General features: G+C 37.0%; 1 protein-coding gene across 1 annotated transcript in view; it reads right to left on the bottom strand.

Moving 5' to 3' along the window:
• Window positions 1–24,202, bottom strand: part of MTA3 (metastasis associated 1 family member 3) — a 130,530-nt gene that overhangs the window by 37,190 nt on the left and 69,138 nt on the right. Inside the window, exons 10-15 of the mRNA XM_083858405.1 lie at window positions 21,294–21,368; window positions 16,852–16,910; window positions 14,166–14,290; window positions 13,155–13,306; window positions 12,154–12,376; window positions 3,998–4,084 (exon numbers count right to left, since the gene is read on the bottom strand). Of these exons, the coding sequence (XP_083714531.1) occupies window positions 3,998–4,084; window positions 12,154–12,376; window positions 13,155–13,306; window positions 14,166–14,290; window positions 16,852–16,910; window positions 21,294–21,368 (721 nt within the window). The remainder of the gene's footprint in view (window positions 1–3,997; window positions 4,085–12,153; window positions 12,377–13,154; window positions 13,307–14,165; window positions 14,291–16,851; window positions 16,911–21,293; window positions 21,369–24,202) is intronic.

Here is a 24,202-nt window from a genome sequence, read left to right as displayed (position 1 = left end):
TGTGCCCAGACTTGTGTGGGCAGCCAGCTGCCTGAGGGCAGGTCCCTGTGACACAGCCACAGGTCATGAGGCGCTCACAGCCCAATTACAGCAGCCCTCTGGTGACCTCAGGCAGCAGAAGAGGCTGAGAAGGTGAGGGCAGAGGGGCTGGGAGTCAGATCAGCAGAGTCAGCTGCCCAAGGCAAGTGAGATCAGAACACAAAAATTAAGTACTTTCTCATTTGCAGCCCAGGTTTACATCTCCTGAAAAGTGCTTCTTATTTATCAAATGGAGCACAGAAACTGAGAAGATGCAAAATCTACAGTGAGACCAGGTATGCAAAGAGAAGCCTCTCCAGCCTCTGCCATCCATGGCTATCATTCAGGAGAAAGAGAAACCACTGCATAAAGTCAAAGCCCACTGCAACAGCAGGTTTTTCCTCCTTCAGGAATGCCCAAGGTCTGATGCCCAAGAGCTCTCCTGCCCTGCCTGGAGCTCTCGGACTCACAGTCTTGGCCAGGCTGTACTGGAAAGTGCGCCAAGAGGAGACAATGCCAACAATTCTTACACTGGACAAGACTTTGCTTCATTGTTCACCACTAGTTTGGTTGGGCTTGCAATCACACTCTCCAAGCATGGACACCCGCCTATGAGAAGCTTCAAGAGGACCAGATAAGAAAAAGTAGGGCAGAGAAATATACAGGCAAGTATTGGAAGAGCAGAGAGGGAAGGCACAGGTAACCAATCACCTCAGGGCAGAGCTGTGGATTTGATGTCACCAAATTTCTCACCACTTAATTAGATGAGAGCTTTTTACCACCATTCACTGCAGAATTCATCTGCTTTTCATATAGAAAAGATTTCGTGGCACGTCCCATTTTTTCTTGCTGTGGGGAACAAGCATCTCATGTTTCACTTTTTTACTAAAATGGGAGCAGAGGCATGCTTAATGTCATGAACATCAATGATTGCTAAGGCAAAACTCTATAAACTGAAATAGCAACACTTGCACCGTCTGCTGAAGGTAATTGGAATTTGCATTTTAAAATGTTCATTTAGGAATCTTTTCCAATTATCTGAAGGAAATGGTAGATTTCTAGGTCTAACAACACTAAAATATTATTTTATTTGCCAAAAAGCTCAAGCAGCAACCACAATAATCCCAGCAGCTGCATCAACATATGAGAACTCTATCTGCTTTCATCTGCAACCTATAGGAGAGGCAATTTTATATTTTTAGGGTGAGCAAACAGTTGAGGAAAGAAGCATTTCCTTCCTCAACTTGTGTTTAGTTCAGAACTCACTAATCCTCCATCACTTTACCACAAAAGTGGTCTTTTCTCTTTCTGCAGTGGAGGAAGGCAGCAAGACCAAGCTCCACATTTAAGCTCTAGAAAGGAACTCAGACCTTTACATCTTACTTCACTCCTCCTCTACATATAGACTTGCTTCTAATATTTTCATGCTTTAGATCAGCATTTTATTACCAGCCACATCATCACACCCAAGAGGAGTAACAAGGCTTTTCAGGGGTTTTGCCAATTATCCCATCATATAATAGCATTATGGAATAATAGTAATTAAAATCTTCTAATTCCTGCTGCCCTTACCCTTGTTCTATTGCCTAGCACTTCACTTAAAATCTTCTAGCCACCTGCACCTTGTTCTAACTCAGAGAACTGACTATAGCATTCAAATTATCCCATTACCCATGTAACAAATGACCACTCAGCCACATCCTGAAATTAAAAAAAAAAAAAAAAAAAAAAAAAAAAAATTTTTTTAAAAAAAAAATAGGAGTAAAAGGTAATGTTTCAAAAACATATTAGGAAACCATTTTATACGGCCAGGTTTCAGCCTCAAGCAAGTAAATAACAATATTAAAAACTTCTCCCTTTTCCACTATGTCAGTAGAGTAAAAAAGTAAAAAAACCTAAGGTAAACAAAGAGAAGCTGAAGTCTTCTACTGAATCACCTCGATAAACATCCTGGATTCCAGAGGGGCTTAGGCAGCTGCACCTTTCTCTCACCTCACCTCCTCAACATGTATCCCAGCTGGAGTGTTAGTCTGGTTTCCTCATAACTAGCAAGTAATATAGGACTTTAATTAGTCAGGGGTTCACCTTAGCAGCTTTGTTTAGGGAGCACAGTGATGACTGATGAGAATACAAGGGATTAGCCCCAGCTCTTGAGAGAACAGGGCATAATTTTAATGCCTGTCTCACCTCACCTGTGGAATCTGCAGCCAAGATGCAGAACAGGAACAAAGGGAAGTGATGACCCAGGATGTGCAGGGCACTGAAATCCTCTCTGCCTTACCAGAAAGGTTGAAAACAGTAATGCCCTGAGACACTGTTAATCGTATGCTAATAAATATCTGCAAGAATACCAAAGCATGAATCTTAAGAGGAAAACAAATGTCTCCCATACAAGTTATCTATCATACGATATATAATACTAACTTTTATGAGAAAAATAATGCAAGATTTACTTATTTACTGAAACTGCAGAAATCCCAATAAACAAAAAAGATCACAAACAAATTAAATTTTAAAAATTCAACCAATCTACATGGTAAACATCCATTTTCTAGCCATTGCTATAAAGCTAATTCAAATTAATGTATTCAACTGCACTATATCCCCTTAACACACATTATTTTCCTCAGCTGTAGTGAGATACATTTACTTCCCATACAGTCAAATACTAAGCTGTCTCTACAGATATCTGGCATATTTTAGTATGGTTAATCTTCTACCAGACCTTCATGTAAGTTCACAAAATACTGTCTGACAGTGTTCATCCATTTACTCACATTAAACCTACAGACTTAGACTCCCAGAGGGGTAAAGACAACTCCTCAACGGTTACATAACATGACAGTAAAAACATGTGGTGTCTTCTAAGTTTACCCACGTTACCATTTCCTCTTTAGATGCATAGACAGGTCAGCTGGATGAACCACTCCCTGTCCAGCTTCCCCTCTCACAGCCACAACTCCACCAACTCAACCAAAGTAGTCCTTTCAACACACGTAACACACAGCTGGGATGTCTGTAGGAAATTATCCCTGGCTTTTTCTTAAGCTTCAGGGCAGGAGGAATCAAAATTCAGTGAGAATGGCATTAATTCCACATTACCCACATTCTTGCAGTAAGTATTTTGACAAAATTGATGTCCTGAAAGAATAGTTGTATCTACATTAATAGCTGATTTCTATTTCAGTAAGGCAAGAGACTTACTGTTCACCTTGATCTAGGACAAAAAAAACCTCCTGGTGACTGAAATTATGAGCAAAACAGTGCTCTAGACTGAGCTCTACACCCAGCTGTAGAGTTTACTTCTGTAGAACAGGATTAATACACAGCGGAATTATTCACTCCTTCTCTGATCAATGGATTGATTTCTATTTTCATTTGAGGATTAACAGCCTCTGGGTTACCACAATTCTTATATGACTGTGCAAATATTTAATAGTCACCAATGGCTACTTGCAAGGAATCACTATTACTAGAATTTTTCCTTTCCCCATTAACTTATGGGTTCATTGTCCTCTTGGTTGTGAACTCAGTACATATTTCATTGCACATTTTAAATTAGGTCATCAAATTACAAGGTATGTGTCTTAGGGCAGCTGAGGTCTCCTCCTTTTAAGTAGAAAGTAGTATTGCAAATGGATACAAAAGGCACAGTAGAGCAGCCCTCACCATACTGAGTATCTCCCCTTTGAGCAGTTATTCTGTTTATTTAGATAGCCAGACTGTTTTTCACATTCTAAATTCCATCAGGTTTCACTCTGACACTTTAAACCAGTATGAGGAGGACTTCTGCCTATATCCTGCAAGTTCAACCATGCAGTTTTGCAACTCATAGTGGACCACCATTCTTATTAATTTATGAACTTCAGCATTTTCTCTTCTTACTAATAGCACAAATCTCTCTGTGCATGCCAGATTATGAAGCTTCAGTACACACTGAAAGTCCCTTTGGTTTGATTCTCTGCAGGCAGATACGCACCTAAATACCCAATGATACATGACAGTGGTTTTCTGGTGCTTTTTATCTTCAGAGGATTCCCAGCAAGTTCACAATGTCGATCTGCATCTGAGAATTTTAAAGAATAAAACTCAGTTTAAATATCTTACTGTTATAAACAGATTTAGGACACACCAACCAGTTTCTGACTTGCATTTTAAACACAATTTTCTTTTAGCTCATCTTTTAGATTTTCCTTTTTTTCATCAATACCTCTAATCATGAATATTTAAAGGCAGGACATGTCCTGATTCATGCAAGTGATGTTATGATTTTTATTTTTTTTTTAAAGTTAATGTAAGTTTTAACACCAGTTAAGATTGTAGTTTTTGATTACAAAGTCTTTCTGGAGACAGTCAGCCAGGCAAATGAAACACAGATGAAAATATGAATACTAAAAGAAATGCAATTTTTGCTATTAAAATTATTTACATTGAATTATTTTTTTGTTTTCTACAAGCTTCTCTGTCTCTAAACGGGGTAACACAGAGTTAAGGTTTTTAAGCTGTGACTACTGATTTTTGTCATACAATTCTTCACTGTAAACTTTTCAACGAAATGGTCAGTTGTAACCAAGTACTACAGAGCTCAAAGGTCTCAAATATTATAACTTTCTGCTAAGTACATGAAAACTAGCAGTGCAGCAACTACCTTAAATTTTCTGCTGCTACTGTGAACACACAAGCAGATTCCATCCATGTGTCCCAAACACAGTGTTAACATAAAGAGGCTCATGCTTAGACAATGAAGTCAGTCAACTTAAGGCAAAAATGCACAAAGCATGAAGTTTCACTAAATAATCTCAAGACAACTGGAAATAGACCATCTCTTTTTTTCCTTTGAATTATTCAGAATGACTGGGTTATCTGTCTTCCAAGAGCACATAAAAGCCCTCATATAGAGCTTCTAGTATCCCTAGAATACAGGTAGTCTGTTCTGGACAAAATTGCATTCATACAGTGATTATACAGATTGGGAGCTCTCTCACATGGAATAACTTCCCACAAATACCTACCTACAAGTTTTACAGAAGGGTCACATTATAAATAGATTATAATTGCAACTCCTCACCAAACTCTTCATGTTTGCTTCATTCCAGCACATGAGACAGAGTAAACAGTAACAGGAAGAGGATAAGACACCATGAAGAAGAATTTACAATCCCTTTATTTATTCTAATCTAGATCTGGGCAAAAATCATGACGATTGTGAATGCACAGCAATGACTGGAATAAGTATTTCAGATGTCCAAGAAGATGTTTGCCATGCAGCAGACAAAGCACAACTTACTTTAATAGGTTAAGGAATCTACCTAATATTCTGGAAATACCAACAGGTTTCAGAGGTTCCAGAGCCCAAATGCTGAGTACATAAAGTACTTCATTATATTTTCCTAATCACAAAACATACTGTGCTGAGGGAAAAAAAAAATCAAAAAAATACAAACCTGGTGTCTGAATATTTTTAATATTGCAAAACACCTGAAGTATTTTAAGTGGTGGAGCAGAATGATGTGTCTCCACAGACTCCCTCAATAAAATAAGCAGAGGCTATACAGTATTTTATAGCTACTTTGAGAACAGCAAAGCATCGCCTAAGAAGTAATTAGCAAGAAAATTTTCCATCTACATGTCTTCACTGTAAAAAAAGATATTGAATCATGGAGTGGTATTTAGATGCTGACTGGGAATACACACTGAAAGGACAACACGATTTTCATGCTTGAGATAAAGCATGTTCATCAAAGGTGAGTATTCCAAAGCACACATATCTATTGAAACAGCAAAGTATGTTTAACAGCAGCAAACTTTGATCCACAATAAGGTGCTCCCATAAAACGTATAATAAAGTTTATGATCTTTATGCAGAACACAGTGAAAAGCACAGAAGTTGTACTGTGCATCATTCTCAAGTGTAAAAACAGAGAATAAAATTTGGGTAGGAAATTATCAAAAGTCCCGAAATTTAAAGCAAGTCCTAAAATCAAATATCATCTTTTATATGAACAATAAAATTTTAGTAAGATCAGTGAAATAGTGGAATGTTGGGGAAGATGTCCTACAGTGGAAGCTATGAGAAATAACACATTTATAACAAGAAGGAATCTTATAGTTTTTAGTGTATTTTTCAAACACAGCAAAAGCAGAAAGTGTGCTGATGCCTGTAGCAATAGATTATGAAGGTGTGAATAAAATACACAAGAAAGATAAAAGCACAGCAGAAAAGCCAAATGCATTCCTTGTATCACTGTTCACTGTAGAAGCACTTAAGAAAGCTCACTTCCAAAATACTTTTACAAGGAAAGTATGAGAACTGTATCACATTAAAATGTCCATAGGAAATATTTCAAAACAAACTGGTTGATCAGTAAAACCAAGTTACCAGGACCAGGTGGAATTCATCCAAACTTCTGAGCAGACACGCTGCTGGTGTTCAATGAATGCTTAAATGGTCTTGGTTCAAGAGAACAAAACCAGGGCAAATGTGATAACATTCTTCAGTAAGTAGGTCTGCAGAGTGGCAAAAGGTTGCATTATTAATAGAGGCACACGGTTAAATTTGGAAACATTAAGGGAGGCAACAAAGTCCTTGGAAGGGAAAACAAGTTTAATGTGTTCTCATTACTCAGCGGTGTGTCCTTGCAGCAGGAAGGACGAGGGGAGGGAGCTCACTTCTTCCTCCATCCATGGGAAATAACAGCCAGACCCGTGTTCAGCTCTGGGATCCCCAGCACAGAGGAGACACAGGCACACAGGAGCAGGGCCAGCTGATGGAGACTCACCGAGCTGATGGGGGGTTCAACAGAGCACATACAGGGCCTGGGGCAGCCCTGAGGGGTGAAGACAAGGGGACACTGAGCCAGAGCCTTCTCAGAGGAACACAGGAACAGGACAGCATGCTGTTCCTGCGGCAACAGCCAGGCTGGGAGACAGGGAATTGTTAGATATAAGGATAAGACTATTTACTCTGAGGTTGATCAAACACTGGAGCAGGTGCCCAGAGAAGCCCTGCAGTCTCCATCCTCGGAGACACAAAAAGCTCATCTGGCCAAAAGGCCCATGAGCACGGGAACCTTATGCAAGAGGTGGGATTAGAGACCTCCAGGGTCCCTTCCTAGTTACATGTTTTATAATCCAGTAACTGCCAGTCTCACAGACCTGCCAGGATCCTCTGAGGGGAGCATGACCTGTCCACATGCAGCTGATCTGGCATCCAATTTGGCATTTCAGAGCGCTTTTACCAAACTGTGTCATTAAAGATCTCTGCTGTCCAGATGTTACAGGGTAAAACAGGCTTTTTCAGGAATTAGCACCTTATTAAAATTAATTGTCTCTGTAATCCTCAAATGATCTGTGCTGTTCAACACATAAAAGGGCAGGGAAAGAGGTGATTAGAGAGTTAAAATTTCCAGGTAAGAAATTTCTGAGCATAATAAAAGCTAAAACTGATGGCAAAGGATAGGAACATCATCAAGCAATCCATGTAAATGAATTCTGATGGGGTAAAATAAACATAATATATAGATATAATGATGGCTCCTACACCATCACAAAGCAGAAGAGTATTCATGGAGTCAGCATCAAGAGCTTTCTAAAATTACCTAGACGATACTAAAAAGAAATCAAAATCAGGATGTTAGAAATCATGTATAGGAAAAGATGGCTTTGTAAAATTATGGGAAATCTATATCTTGAAATGCACATAATTTTGGGCACCATAACCCTAAAGAGGATACAGCACAACTAGAAAAATTCTAGGAAATAACATTACAAACCAGAGTGTGAAACATATTTTTTATGAGGCTTTAAAACTGCCAAGCATGATGACTGATGTGGGCATTACAGAGGTGAATGAAATCAGTAATGCCAAGAAAAAGATGATAACAAATCAGGCTGTGCTTTTAGATATGAAAGTATTTTCTAATTATTTCTGTTTTAAAAAAACTAGATTTGTAGGTCTTTTAAGCTTAGAGAGACTCTCATTAGCAAGTTATTTCTCTTTGACATTCCATCATATCTCTGTCAAAATGCAGATCATCTAATGAATGTACTGTATTCCCTGAATTGTATTCTTCTTAGAAACTCTGGAAAAAAAATAATATGCTGTCAATTATTTTGCTGGCTATTAAAACCTGGCACAAATTGTATTCAAAGATAACAACAGAGAAAATATTTTCATCCTAGATACAGCTGAAAGCTCTTCCATTGCTATCAAAATCAAGGATGCAAAACATAGTTTGTGAACCAATACCCATAAATGTTACTCAATTCAGATGAATGGGTAGCTTTGTGTCAGTAAAATACAAACTTTATGCTTACAAAGGCAAATAAGGAACATTTTGCATATTCTACTGTTTTCACTTGCCTTTGTTTCATCAAACTAATCATTAGGAAGTACTATGTATCACATTTGTTAATAAATCTGAGGATTTAAACATAGTAAATTTTCATCATGATCAGTGCACCAATTTCCAGATAACTATACACATATTATATAGATAATATACATTACCATGCACTGAAAACATTTGAACAATCATGTCTACACAAACAGCATGTAGTTATCCAGATCTAAATTACTATAATTAATACATATATTTATAGTGATAAAGCTATATCCAAGCAATGGGAAAAAAAATATCCCTCAGAAGCCTTCCTGTGCCGAAGCAATAATGTTTACAGACACATGGCTCACTGCCAGGCATTTATCAACCTGCCTGTGAGCTGCAAACAGATCCAGGCTCGTCAGTGACTGCTAAGAAGAATGCTCTCTTTGCTTTTCTCTAATTAAGAGACCTTCCCCAGAAAGGATGGTCTTGCTTAATTTTCTAAAAAATCATGCAATATATTCCAACTAAAAAGGAGGTAGTGCATGAGATATAGTTCACAAGAATTTCATCTTACCAAAGCAGTTCACCAATTCTAATTATTCCTGAAAAACCATCAGACAAGTTTATTGTCACCAACCACAGTGAGTCTATTAAGTTCAGGCAGAACAAAGTTTGAGCTTTCCATGATGGGCTGTGCTCCTAGCAGGAGGTGCTGTGCCTTCCCAACCTCCTGGTGGCCATCCTGAGATTGAACTGGGATGTAAATGCATCATCTCCACCACCTCCTGCTGGCATCTGAGCAGGGGTCATGCTACAGGCTTCATTAATGAGGAAAATCTAATTCTCTGCACTATCAGAATGAATAAAGAATACAGAATAGGACCTTGCTTTCTGTCAGTGGATATAATGGGCTGAGGGAGAGGATGTGGGTGGACATTCAATAAGAGAAAATGCCCCATTCAAAACCCGCTTTTCACCTAAAAGATGCTTGGGCCTTAGGTTATCATTCCCAGAGGCTTCCATGCTCTTCCAAAAGGGGCAGAATTACATGCAGATGCATTCAGGTACACAGGTGGAATGCAAACACCAATTTATTTTATGACTGAGCTCTGACACACTTGTTCAGACAGTTTCTCAGATCTGGGAATCGGCTTCATTTACAACCTGGCACTTCAAAATATTGCACAAGACTAAGCGGGCATAAAACCTGGTGTGCAGCTGGGATAAGTGCTCCACCAATCCTTCTGCCTTCAGATTTTATGGTTGCTGAGTGTTGTTATGGTGCCTAATGCAATAAACTTGGGAAATGCAGTTACATTTTCAAGAACTGGTTTGGCACACAGAGTCAGGTGAGTCTGACAAAGCATCTAAGCAGCCATTAGATTCAAGTTTCATCAAACCAACATGGAAAACAAATCCCAAATCTGTTATTGGGCATTGTAACCATCTCATGCCATATCACATCATGGGTGACCTGGCACTCTGGCCAGGTTATTAGTTAAGCATGACTGTAATGTTTCTAAGACCAACACAGATATTCATTCAATACTGTAATTACTCAGTGGATCCAGCATAGGAAATCACTACTGCTAATTAAGAATCTTGTTTAAAAATCTAAAAATTATTTGCTTCAAGATAACCTTAGAAAAGAATTCAGGACATTTTCAGGAAAAAAGAGACTATTTAGTTGTAACATAAAAATCTACAGCGTGCACTGAGAACAGGTCACCAGATATTAATACAGGAATAAAACTACTAAATATTTTTTTTTACTTTTTTGCCTTTACTAGAGCAAGAATATGATTATGACAATGCAGGTAAGAGCACTTTAATGATTCCACAGAAAGAGAGATTGCCAGAAACAGAATATGGATTGTGGATGTGTGTGTGTGTACAGAGAAACATGACTTAAATTGTTGAGGTATAATTTGGTTTCCACCATTAGAATATTATTTTAATGCTGTGTTCAAAAACCAATAACAATTGTGACCTTTATTTCTTCAACCTATGTTAAGTCTAATCAGGAAGCATCAGAATTCAAAGAGACAAAATCACAAGGTCCAAAATGTGCTTTAAGCTAAAGGAATAATGAAAGACAGACATTACAGGGGAAAAAAGAAAAGTCTCTCTACTTGTGCCCTTTATCTGATGTGGAACTCTTTCACTCAAAGAAGCAAAGAGAAAACACTCACAGCACTGCCAGGCTGAAGCAAGAATGACTATTTCCTGCTGAAAAGCTCATCTTTTCACTCCTCTCTTTTAAGGTTGAATAAGTATTCTAGTATGATGATTAACAGTTGGATGAAACTTTTTTCTTCTCCTTAAACATAAGTTTCATCTTTTGAATTTTTTTACAGCAATGAGTGAGAAAAAACAGGGATATGGATAAAAATATATAAGGTTCAAGTGGACTTCTAAATTTTCCTCCATGAATCAGATGAAAGATAAATTTAAAGGTACAATACCTTTCTCTCAGAAAGTAAATTTCATTCTGGATTTAGGATTAAAAATATAATCCTAATCCAGCCTTAGACATACTTCTTCCATGAAGAACTCATTCACACAGTCAACACGTAATTTCCTGAAATCTGAAAGTTGCTCCTGACTTGCATAGATTTAAAAGGAGAAAGAAAATGGCCAAAAGAACAACTGAAAAAGCAGACAAGGACAACGAACAGAAATATTCAGCAACTTTCAGAGTACTGCAGAAGTAGGTAAATAGTTTGCATATGCGTAATGCCTGGTCTTAAAGTACATAAAGGGAAAATAATTACTCAAAATCAGATTTTAAGCTTCCATGGAGTAAATTTCTTATAAACTATGCAGACATCTTCTATATCCCAGATGAGTATGCTGGGAAAACATTTAGTGGTAATCTAGTGAACATGGTTATAAACCCCACATCTAATGACCTTAAAAGTTCTCTTCAATTCTAGTACAATTGACAGTACAATGAGCCAGCATGGCTCGTCCTGGAATACCAAGCATGTGCTCCAAGAACTGTATCTGTGGAAGACTGGGAATCAAAGCCAGACAGTGTGAACGGTAAAACAATGTGCCCAGTGCAGGTACAAAAGCTGTTGAAATATCCAGTGACTTTGCAGCAGAATTTACACACATATGCAGGTGGAGAGACTTACTGTTGCTACCTACAAAAACTCATAGCCTTTTGTCATACTACTAGAAATTCATCAGGTCTTTATATTTTGGCTATAAAAAGAACAAGCATAATACAGAACTTTATTTAGAACTAAAATTTAAAACTGGAACAGAGAAAATCCAAATGATGCAACTATGATGTAATAATAAACGTGGCTATCACCTCCCTCTGATTGTCACAGTGACAAAGGACTGTATTGCACACATTTAAATTATTATGAAACCCCAGTTCCTGTTTCTTTGACCAACCCCACTGAAAAAAAGTACAACATGTACAGATCTAGAGGTTCTGCTTGGCAAACAAATGAAAAAACAACAGAAAAGCCTAGTAGGGAGAATGTTTGTTGTGGCACTGATTTTCCCTTCCTGTCCCCCAGTTTTGTTAATTTTTGTCAATTTTTGCAATGAGGTACTAGTTATCCCCTTTTTAGTTAATTTGAAACGTTTCCACAGCCAAAGATCTGTTCAAGGCAACCAGACTTTATCAAATGTGTCAGTGATATGCTGGACAAATGAAAAAGAAAAAAAAATGAAAAGCAAAAGCGTATAGACAAGAAACGTTTATTGAAAAAAGAAAATAAAATTAAAAGACAAAAAAAATGGGTGGGAAGCACGGCACACAGAACTAAGAATCAAAAAAACATCTTACATTCTGCCTTAATGGCAGCACAGTTAATAGGGACAAAGGGGCGTCGCGCTGCCTGCCGCAGGCGGAGGGTGTTTTTGCAGACCTGCCGGGCCAGCTTTGTCCAGCAGGTAGTGTGCAGGAAGAACGCCTGCCGTGTTTTCACCGCCGACTTGGGGCTGCCCGTGTTCCGCACCGGGGTGCCCTGCGTGGCCTGCCGGGACAGGTGGGTTCGCACATGCGGCTCCTGCGGGAAGGGAACATAGAGAGTGTCACACACAGCACTCAACATCCCCAAAATGGACAAACTCACTGGAATAAGCAAATAAAATGTCTAAGCATGTGGACTCGATATTTTCTGAGCCTGAGCTCTTCCCAATGGAAACTTTTCAACAGTTTTCTTTTTCCCAAAACAGCCTTGTGTGAACAATATTCCTTTCCCATAACAACAGGGGTTGTTTGCTATTTCTGTTACTCAGCCAATGGGAGAGGTATCAGCCCTATGGACCAATAAAGTGCCTTTTTAGCACAGCATGTTATAAAAGAGCTAAATGAATTGTAAATAAAGCTTCTGATTTCTACTGCCTTCTGACTGGAGTCAAGCATCTTTATTTAGTGTCCTATTGCAACATAAGCACAAAAAAAAGGCCTATGTAGGGAGCTGTAAGCCACAGAGCAGACAACTCTATTGAGCATGGATACATAATGCCATCCTAAATGAGATATTGTATAGTATATTTATCATTTCAGAGATAGCACACCATTTGACTGACAAATTGACATTTGTACACCAAAAACGCAGGGAGCACATGCTTGTTTATACAAGAAGCAGTCAAAAAAAGATATGGCAAAGCCTGAGCACTGTACAGTTCTGCTTAACACAGAGAAAGGATTAATAAACTAAGTTTTGTAAACATCAAAGTTGAATACATACAATAACAACCATTCCATTAAATAATCAAACAGCAGCGGTCTTGGGAAAGCACCATGTTTTGTTTTAGAAAAGTTTGCCTACAAAATCCTACCTCTGTAGGTTGGCTGGAAGACAGTTTATCTTCTTCTGTCTGTGTGGGCATTTTCAGGCCACCATATTTCTTCCAATAAATCCAGCAAGATGCACACAACCTACATTGCATATTAGGAGGGCCCCAAGAATACCATTGGTGAGACTGCGGAGCTAAAGAGGAGAAAGCAACACAGGTGAACTGGTACATGCTATATTCACTACAATAAATCCAAATGCTGTTATAGATTACTATATATGGCCATAACATATGACAATACCAGAGCATTGCATGGATAAACATTTAAAATATTTGACATGGAAAGTAAAAACTTGAACCATTTGTTGCTTTATTTTTTTTTACGAAAGCACCACAGAAGTTAACTCCATCTGGAAATGCATTTATAATTAATTTCAAATCAGGGACTTTGTATTGCTGAGATTTTCAGCAGGGGACTATTAGAGAAAAAAATCCCCAAACCCACTATTTCTAATTTCAGCCTGGAAGACAGGCTTATTATGTTGGATTTTATATCTGCTGTCATATAACCTCTGCTGAGGACTGCTATTTCAAGAAGTCCCACAAAAATTACTAGAAACAAACAAAATACTAGAAAAAACCAATAGTACCCACCATGTTCCCCAACAATAACGGGGGAGGGTGGGGGGGAAGCCAAAACCACTCAAAGAAAAAAAAAAGGTGAAAAACCCTGAAGCCTAAAAGAAAATCCAAGAATAAATTTTTATCTAGCTAGTGATCATAAAGGAATAATATATCAATGCCATCACATACTACTTAAACTTTCTGTGCTTTATAAATTGTTAAAAAATAAATCATAAAGTAATTTGAATACTTTCATTAATACACTGAAAGCAGCTCTAACTTTAAAGTCAATCTTATTTCTGCCATAAGAGTAATTGCAAATTATCCTCTGTCACATGCTAACAGAAGTATATACTTTTGGGGTTTTTTTAAAGCACATATTAAGATTCACCCAAACTCTTGAGTCATTAAAAAAAGGTATTTACTTACTATAGCAGCTTTCACAAGCCCGACCTATTACTGTGGCTTGTGCCTGGTAAGAGGCTCCCATTGCTCCGTTGACTGCAGCAGGTTTCCCATTGTTGCTGGATATTTGATTGGGATTTGGCTTATTGCTTTAAATAAATTTTTTTAAAAGTTGAAAAAAAAAAAGAAATAAGGTGGTTTTTTTAACTGGTTAGACAACATGAAGACAAACAATCTAATTCTGGAATTCTAATGTGTGCTGACAACATCCATAAAATCTTCTCTAAACAATGAAAGTAATTTTTGTACTCCTCTATTATTTTCAGCATTGTCAGACACTTGCTATGCTAAAAACTGCTCTGATACTCCAATTTACAGCTCTTTAGTGTGCTCACATGGTATAAGCTATTTGGCAAGCTTATAAAAGACCAACTCTCAAGGTCAAAGCATTAACAAAAGTCTGACACAGCACAGAATTTAAGAAGGTGGTTGTAGTCAACAGATAAGGCTTTACAAATTAAGGATGAACTTTGGGTGAAGTGTAACAAGAGTAGCAACAGTGCCTGTAATACTACAAGGTTGTTCATCCCAGGAAAGGGTCAAACAAACTTCTGTCTGAAAAAGAAGTACTCTCAGTAATACAAATGCCTTATAACCATTGCAAAACTCATCCACATATCAGGTTGTTCTGTCTCAGTTCTCTTCTAAACTACTTCCTCTCTGAGAAGGCTGACTAACTGTTATTGGATATTTCTGTTTGGCTTTGAAAATATCATTATATTGTATCATTCTTGTAATTATTGTAACTTCTAATACTTCACTGAAGTAAGACTTCAGATCAATTAATTCAGAGAGCATTAATATAATCCTCACTAGATTAAGTGCAATATTTCCAGAGTTTCAACTTTGTGAATCTTAATCACCCTCAATACAACGCAAGGCTGGATACATTGATTCCTAAGATAATTATTTGTCACTTTAGGTAGCACAAAATATATTCAAGTAAAGTTAAAATGACAATTGAAAAAACCTCTGCTGTATCAAGTTTCTATTTCAAATGCCAACAAGTCTGCATCCTGCCTTTTCCTTTTTCACTATATCAGCAAGAGACAATTTTATAGTTCCCACAAATTCTTTATCCTGTGCTCAAGGTACAGGAGAAGCGATTGAAAGACAATTAAGTCTTCCACATTATGATCTGTTGCTTAGTTACCTTTCAGAAAAGCCATGAATTGAAAGGGACTCTCTGATATTAAGGACAGAACCTTGCATTTACAGGAAATACCTAATGATCAAGTTCAAGAAGGTACTCAGCTCTGAGAATCAATTCTACTCAGATCCCAAATGCCATAAATTAGTCTTGAAGCAGAGCATTTAGCAATCCCATGACCACTGCAGATGTCAAAGACTTGAGAAGTCCTACCATCCTCCTACTGTTGACTAGGGATTTTGTCTTGAAATGGAGGCAAAAGACAGGCAGTAAGATAAAACCACAAAAATCCCGCATTTTGAAACATATTTTGTCATCCAATACGGCTGTCCCTACTTTGAAGATATTGAACATCCATAATTGTCGACATGGATCAAGGAAATTAAATTGAAAAAGCATAATTTAAAGACACAGCAACTTATGGTTTTCCTAAAGCAGCCACTCATCTGAGAAGGTTAGGGAACATTCACACTAGAGATTTTAGGGGGTTTTTTAAGTGTGACTTATTAGAGATGTGAGCTTCGAAACTCACATAATTTGTTCTAAGATTAAAATAATTAATTTAACAGTCTGCTGCTTTCATTGTTACATCTGTTTAAGAGAGAAAAGCCAGTACGAAATATGGAAATGAAGTATGAAATTGTATGCAATTTGTACAAGACATCAAAAATCTTGGCTAAGTACTTCCTTTGGTATTACATTCTTCTGTTATACAAACACTCATGACAATGGGAAGTTCATATATATGTAAACTGAATATACCCATGGAAAGCTTAGAAAAAAATGATTTGTATTCCTTCCTCTTGTCATAATATAGAGGAAATTATGAATATGAAGGAGGGATTTTATCTTTTTTTCTGCAAATGACATGTTAACAGAAGCAGATATAGCACCCAGTTTAAATCTAAAAGAAATACAGATGAAAAACCCTTCAGAAGAAAACAAGATTGTATTAATAGCACGTGATCAAAGATAGAAGGTCTGGGGCTGTGTGCTACCTTTAATTTAGAACCAGAACATCTCTTTTCTCTAGATGAAGAACAGATTTTATCAGCCAGATAAAACTGTAATGGGAAATTATCTGATTTTATTTTATGTAACTACATTACCAACTGCTTCTATTTTGAAATACTGCATTTACGCAAATACAAAGTGTGCTACAGGGATTTGGAAGAGATTCTTTTGGAAAAAACACTTTTTAAATTAATAGGCTCTTCTTGCATATAAACAGCCCACAGGTAGCAACTGATCAGCCTTTGTAAAACTTCTTATTCCATACAAAAAGACTGCAGGTCAAAAAACAAAGAGATCAGTAAAGTAAGAAGGTTTCACTTAAGACAAGAGTTTCTAGCATTTTCCTATTATATCTCTGCATATAACAAATCCTGTGAAAGTAGCCATTAAAGAGATGACTAAGAAAATACCATGCATATAACTGCATGTTACTATTTTAATTTTACCTGTATATTACTCAAAAAAATGACTTTATGTTATACTCACTAGGTGGGGATGTACACTTGTTTCAATTTACTTTCTGCTTCAGCTGCTTTCAGACGTTTCTAGTTGAAAAAATAACACATTAAAATATTATATTAAGTTATAACATTTCATAAAACTGCACACAGTACATCTTTAAATTATTTCTATTTTATGAATTTCACAAGACCCTCCAAAACAACTGCAGAAATCTATATGTAGAAAATCATGAAAAACAAGTTCTCAATTTTTATTATTAGTTTGAAATCATAATATGCTGTCCTTCTTAGTAAAACTCACAGGCCTCACATACGACAACTAAACTGTAAAAATGAATATTCCAATTTACATAAATTACATCTATATAAACATGTACTACATTGTGGCTCACCTTAATTGCAGAAGTAGAAACTAAATGAATGAAACTGTGTTCCTAACCAGTCATGTAACAGGACAGCCATACCACTGCCAAGATAGTCTGAATTTACTAAATCATTACTTTCTTCATATTTGCAACAAACTCAAAACACTTTGCAGTTCTATAATGTTGAAAAGTTTTAGTTATTGCCATATATTATACAAGTAACCAAGACAACAGTTTTTTCAGCAGTGGGACAAGAAATAGAGTTCAGGTGTCTACAGGCTATCCAAAACATTTGTATGTAAAAGGTGAAGAAAAAGCATTATTTCCCTGCGCTTTCTGTACTCAAGACATTACTTCTGTTCACTTGAGAGAAAAAAAAGAAAAAGACGAGAGGAAAAGATTTGAAACATACTCAATTTCATTACAGAGGATAAAAAAATGGAGGGGACACATTTATATCCAGCAATAATAAATCAGTTCTATCTGTCTTTCTCAGGTGATTAAAGTTCAGTCCTTCATTTCACCTACAATAGCCACTTCTCTCTGCTGTACTCCTATTTTTTGATGTCCAACTTTTGCAAGGCTTATAATCCAGGAAAATATTTGCCCCTTGAGAAAACAATCATTAGATGACTCTGCTCTGGGAGTCCCTTGCCTGAGCCATGAGGTGAGTTAAAGGGTTATTCAGCTTTACTGGCCCAGCAGTCTGACTAAACCTCCTGGGGTAAACTGCTGTTGTTTTCCATTTCATTAAGTTGCCTCTGTATTGTCCATTTATAAAACTCTCACTTACTAAAATTGCATCTTTAAGGAGTAATGTGTAACAAGTAGACTTCTAATCTGTCCATGCCACCATTAATTAATTCTCATGCTCTTTCCCACTTATCTCCAAAACAGGGTTTTCCCTTAGAGCTTTTTGCTATAAACAGATGCCCAGTTGTTTGGAGCCACAGAAGTGAATCCCACTGACACTGCTGGTACAGTTGCAATCTTTCCCCACTGCCAGGCTTGGCAACCCAGCTCTACCTTCAGTGAGCCCACACAAAAATGCAAACACGGTCTGCTCTGCCTGCTTTTACAAGAGCAAGGAGAAAGAACAGCAGGAGCTCATAAACTGGTCGTTTTTAATCTGAGAACATTTCACAGCCCCAGCAGAGGAGCTCTCAATGGTGAATTCCCTCTGCTTAACAGCAGGATACAGGTTTTCCACAACTGTCTCTTGTTTGTTTCCATATTATATCCAGCAAAATAAAATTTGGTTTCAGCCTGAAAGAAGCACATGAAACTGCCAGGCAATGGGTTACCACACATTGCTCAGAGCTTCCTAGCAAACTGGCTCCATTCTACAAAAACAATGAGTAAATCTCATTGCACACCTACCATGAGCAAAAGAGAAAATACAATATGGGGCAAGAGGGGGAAAGTAGCCCTGAAGCACTGTCAGGATGTAAAGGCATGTGTAGGAAGCTGTATTAAGCTCTGATGGCAGTGTCAATGAGAAGTGAATATATCACATTAATTAAATTTTAGCATACTTTTAGTACTGGCATGGGGGTTGTAGGAATGCAATTTAACAATTGCTTTTCTTCTTTATTTATTAAAGTGAATGATATACTGCCTTCTAAAAAAAAAAATCATGCAATGGCATTTCGGTATAAGCTATATTTTTATACATTAAAACTATGGCTAATATTGGTCCCTAAAAGCAACAGAACATATCACAGCTTGAATTCTCACTGACATATCAACTTCTAAGTACACAGAGAGAGGAAAGAATGCAGAAAGAAAACTACCAATAGTTGCAGTATCTGAGATGAAACCTCTGTCTGTTGAAATCTAGAGACAGAACTGGTAAAAGTTGGAACTGAAAATATTTAGATAAGAAACAAAGCACCAGTTTGTAACAAATCCCTGGAACAATGTAATAAATTACTGGAGCAACATAACAAAGAGAGCTGATGCTTTACCCGGAAAAAAAATTACATCCTAAACAGTATTTCAAACAGATCTTACAGATTGCATTGCAGGGGAGGTCAAACTACACTAATCCAGTTTTTCACCTGGGGTCTACTGCTTTTAATGAACTAGCATTGAAAATGAAATGTTTGTGGGTTTTGAGAGCTTTTGTTATGAATATCGACTTACAAATATCCCAAGAAATTACCACTTCCCTAAATTAGTACTGTTTTCAACAGTGGAAATAAATAAATGAGAGGCAAATGTAATACATTGTTGCAGTAGAGTAATTTAGCTACTATTTAATATGTTCACTCTTTTCCTTTTATGAAGTCTCAATAAAGTCTTTTCCCATTGAATTGGACTTTCAAGGAGAACACCATGAATAAGTTTTCATTCAGTAGAATCAATCAATCAGAATCTGGCCTTCCTCAAACACTATAAATAATGTAGTGGTCATGAGAAGTGCCCTATTACTAGGAATGATTACCCAAGGCTGAATTAGTTCTGCAAGACAAGTTCAGAGGACTTTACCACATCTTCCCTTCGCTTTGACTTGAAGGGAAGATGTTCTCAAAGCAAAGTGGTAGCAGCACCTCCACTGCCATTAAATCACCACATTTATAACTTAGCAAGAATACCATTTAGTAACGATTATGATAAAGAAACCTTTCTTATACCTGACACAACACATTCAATTCACACAAAGAAATAAAGATAATTAAAAGCAATTTTTCATATTAAATCACACCAATCTAGAAATCAGAGACTGTATTTTAAGATTCAAGTATGTGCAATGACCTTTTTCATCTTCCCAATCCCACTAGTCCCCCTGTCCCTCAAGCATGAGATTTAGAGAAGAATGACTCTAAAATTGCCACTTTATTACTGAATACATTTTCTCCTTGAACTACATTCAATTATCACTGCTTGTTCTTTTTGGAAAAAGAAAAAACCCTACAGATATTGTTTTTACTGAACTGTATTAATTTCTACCATTTCACAAAACACTAAACAAGAACATGATGAAGTTCTGATCCCTTTTTAGGAAGGATTACAGGAATGTTAACCAGAATAAAAATTAACAGCCAAAAAAAGGGGTCAAAAGTGAAATGAATGATGACAAACCTAGAAAAACATGCCTTTGTATGGAACATATTATATTCCATTTGTATTATCCATAGAACTAAAATGCCCTGGTGATACTCCAAGACTCTACCATGAGGCAAAAGACCTTCCTCTCACTTTCCATGCCCTAACAAGATGATGGAGAAACAATTTCAAATAAACCAGAACAACCTGAACTAATCATCCCTCTGATACATTTAAACTGAAACAAGTCTAAAGATCCATCTAACAGCACAGGTGTAGTTATTACAGCATAAAAATTATTTTCAATACACTGTCCATAACATCACCATTAATTATGCAGCAAATAAAAGAGCTATAAGCTTAAACATTAAATCAGAAATTAAAATGGAGTCTTTTAAAGTATTTTATCTCTATAACAAGGAGTAAATATATAAAGAGTACACTATATCAAAAGAATCAACACTGACGTTTTGCCTAAACCTGGTAAAGATATCCCAGTATTGGTACCCAATATAATCTTTACGTGTTTTTGCTCCAGAGCAACCCAAACAGTTGAACATTCCATCAGAAGGATGAACACATCCACTGTGTGCAGAACGGTCTCAATTTTGAAATGCTGGTAATGCCAAAGTAATGTTTTGTCCAGAAGTACCAACAAAAGGTTCATAAAATCAGCAGTCACTTTAACACAATGTATTTTTCTGCTTTCTTCAGTCCCACGGCAGAGCTTCACAGCCTAAAGCATTTGCTCTGCAGCCCATTTCCATCTGATCCCCTGCTGAAGGAGGAACCAGGAACCCAATTGCTTAAAACCAGCATTCAATAGAAATAGGTTAAAAAGCTCCTCACAGCCATGGGATGTACAGCAGGCATCAGAGGACTTGACAATTCAGCTGTAACAGCACAGAACCACTGGTCTGTACCCCAAAAGATTACCTTAGGCCTCCCATCGTACATCTTTTCAAGAACACAAACAGCTTTTTATGCTTTAACAAGACCACTTTTTTAAAAGAATGTCTAAGACTGGTTCCTTCTAAAATAGTCATTAAATTACCTGCTGCACATATCTGTCAGTGGTTTTCCACATGTAGTAATACTCAATGATGCTAGTCAGCGACTTCCAAGGGAGCTGAAAAACATTAGTTACAAGTTAAAGTGGTTCCAAGAAATTTCAATGTCTACTTCTTGTTAAACACATGTTAAAATCAAGTATAGTTGAGACAAATATTAAACCTTAATGCATTAAGTAACCGCATTAGAATCCATTTGCAAACAAACACATATTGCAATTAATAATACACAACCTTTCCCTATAGTTAACAAGTATGCAGAATTACGGTATCACACATCCAAATCTAAATGTAATTTATTCTGTTTAAGCCATATAGTTAAATAAAATGATCGAAAGAGAATGCAGATTTCCATCAGGAAACACACTAGGTAATATTTCTATTATAAGTGTGTCAGATAGAGAACAACGTTAGGACTAAAAGAAATCATCTTGACAAGGCTGTGCTCGAGCCTCATGATAATTTTACTCTTAAAAATACAAAAGACACCATATTTAGTTCACAGATTTTTCATGTCCCATAACAACTCAGCTGCTCATACACTATCACTAGTTTTGCAAAAACTCCCACGTGCTCTCAGCTATTATCAAGAAACAAAAGGATGCAAGGGACAAATGTTACCCCGAGCAACAAGAGTGATACTGGCAATAAATATTTCACAAAAATCTCTGTACAAACAAGGTACCTTTGATAATAGTGACAATTATTTTGAGTGCCCACATTCATCAGTGAAATAAAAATGTGTTAACCTAAGAGTAGGGGAGAAAATTAGGCAATCAGTTTTAATTATCGCCAAATAATCTATTTAACTCTACAAGGTCTTTTTTATAATTTAAATTAGGATGTCTCATCCAAAATTCATGCAATTTTTTTTCATAACTTGGAAACGTTACTAATTCGTGTGTTATATTTGCAAATATCATCTGCTTTCTAGAAACAAGGATGATGTTTAGGAGGTTACAGAAAATACAGGCATGGAAGCTGATCTTTCTAACCTTACTGACCCCACTAGGCAGCTTTCTGCATGACTTAAGCCAAAAGAATAGTTTCCTGCACCTTTACTTAAATTCCTAAAACACCCTCTCACACTGCCTCTCCCTGTATGCAGGAGCTCACTAGTTTTTCAAGCTGCTTGATTCAGGTTCAGAGCCAAAGTGTACCACAATGTGTGAATCCCTGAACATCTACATTTGATCCAAAAGTAACAGAGTATGAGATGCATATGCTGATGTCCCAATAAGTAGTAACACAATACATGTTCCTAAAATCCTTTTGCTTTCTCAGGTAAATTATGCCTTGAGAGAAATCTTCCCTCAAAAAGGCCAGTGACAGGAAAATGTGTTTGGTGTGAGGTGACAGGTGAAATGATTCTCAATCTCCAGGCCCACATTCTTCTTGGCATCCAGGTGAAATACCATCACCCCAACCACCTGGCATTGTCAGTTAGTACATTTTACCATATCCATATTTATTTTCCTTCCTGAATCTTTATTAGCATGTTCACACCACAAATAAGTAGCAATTTGCCATTTCTCTAGAAAATATTTTAGCCAGTTTTAACTATGGCTGTGACATCAATATGTTTGTTCACTCAGTAGGCATGCACATTTAAAGGAAGATAATTAAGATGCTTGGACCAAATAACTGTAATCCTTTTACATTTTGATTCAAAACTTGGAAAAGCTGTTTGACAGACTGAGTATGGATAACCTGTATTCCATTTACCTATGCACTTAATGCTCTGAACTGCCAGTGAAGCTGTGAACAGCCACAGAATAATATATTGTCATTACCAAATTCTGTTCTTGAAAGAAGTAAATACACTCATCTGCATAACATTTTTGCAGGAGAAAATTAGCAAAATCCATCAGCTCTACAAAAACAGAGAGGGGGGAATTTTAAGTATCTTTAGTTTCTCCAGGCTAAAAATAGACCAATCAAAATCAGATCAGCAAGAAAAAATTAGGATTATAAAGCATCCTAAAATGAACATGGTAATTTTAAGGCATGTTTTCACAATTTTCTAAAGCTGGAAAACAGTTGCTCCTGCTTTCTAGAAACAGTTCCTATTCTTGATTACCAAGGCTTTTCCTACCATATCTGAGAGGTGATAGTTATAAATTTGTGAAAACTGTTGATAATGAAAAACTAAGAATTAACAAGTACAACATCATTGTCTTAATGTTAGGAAAATAGCTACATTTAGAGAACATAAAATATCCATTCTTTTTCTATTCTACTACTCTGGGATGTGAAATAATTCAAGCACATCAAGGAAATTGAATTAGCCTATAAGGTTTAGCTTGATTAGGATTCACACGGAGTCTTAAAGATAGAAGAACCTCTCCTACAAGAGTCAATGAGTCAACAGTTGATGAAAATTATTATTCAAAAGCAAGATGGTAACTTGATTACAAATGAGCACCTCCTATCTATGAAAAAAAGGTAAATACTTTTACACTATTTAATTTATAACAATCTTGTTTCCTAATATTTAGTGTTTGTAGCTTAACACTTGAGCTGCACATTGAACATCAAACAGCGGCAGTTCACAGTAACTGCTGGAAAAGTAAATGAATCTGCCCTTTACAGAACTGCCATGTAAGGGCTGCAATTGCAGCTGCTGTGCCTTGCAAATCTGGGCCGACTCAGAAAAGGCAACTCCTCTGGGATATGATGACTCAGGCAGGTACTACATCACCCTCCTGCTTCAGGAGACTGCTACCAACCCCTTTAAAGCTGCCATGCAACGTGACTTTCTTGCCTGTCCTGTGGCACCACTGCGTGACTGCTGAGGTTGGAGTTTAATCTCAGCCACTGCAGACTTGAATTTTATCATTAGATCCCACATGGAGAGCTGGACAAGTTCACACATACACTATCAGTTCATTAT

This window comes from Zosterops lateralis (assembly GCF_965231275.1).
Source record: "Zosterops lateralis genome assembly, chromosome: 3".
Lineage (NCBI taxonomy): Eukaryota > Metazoa > Chordata > Aves > Passeriformes > Zosteropidae > Zosterops > Zosterops lateralis.
This window is presented reverse-complemented; position numbering and strand designations above follow the sequence as displayed.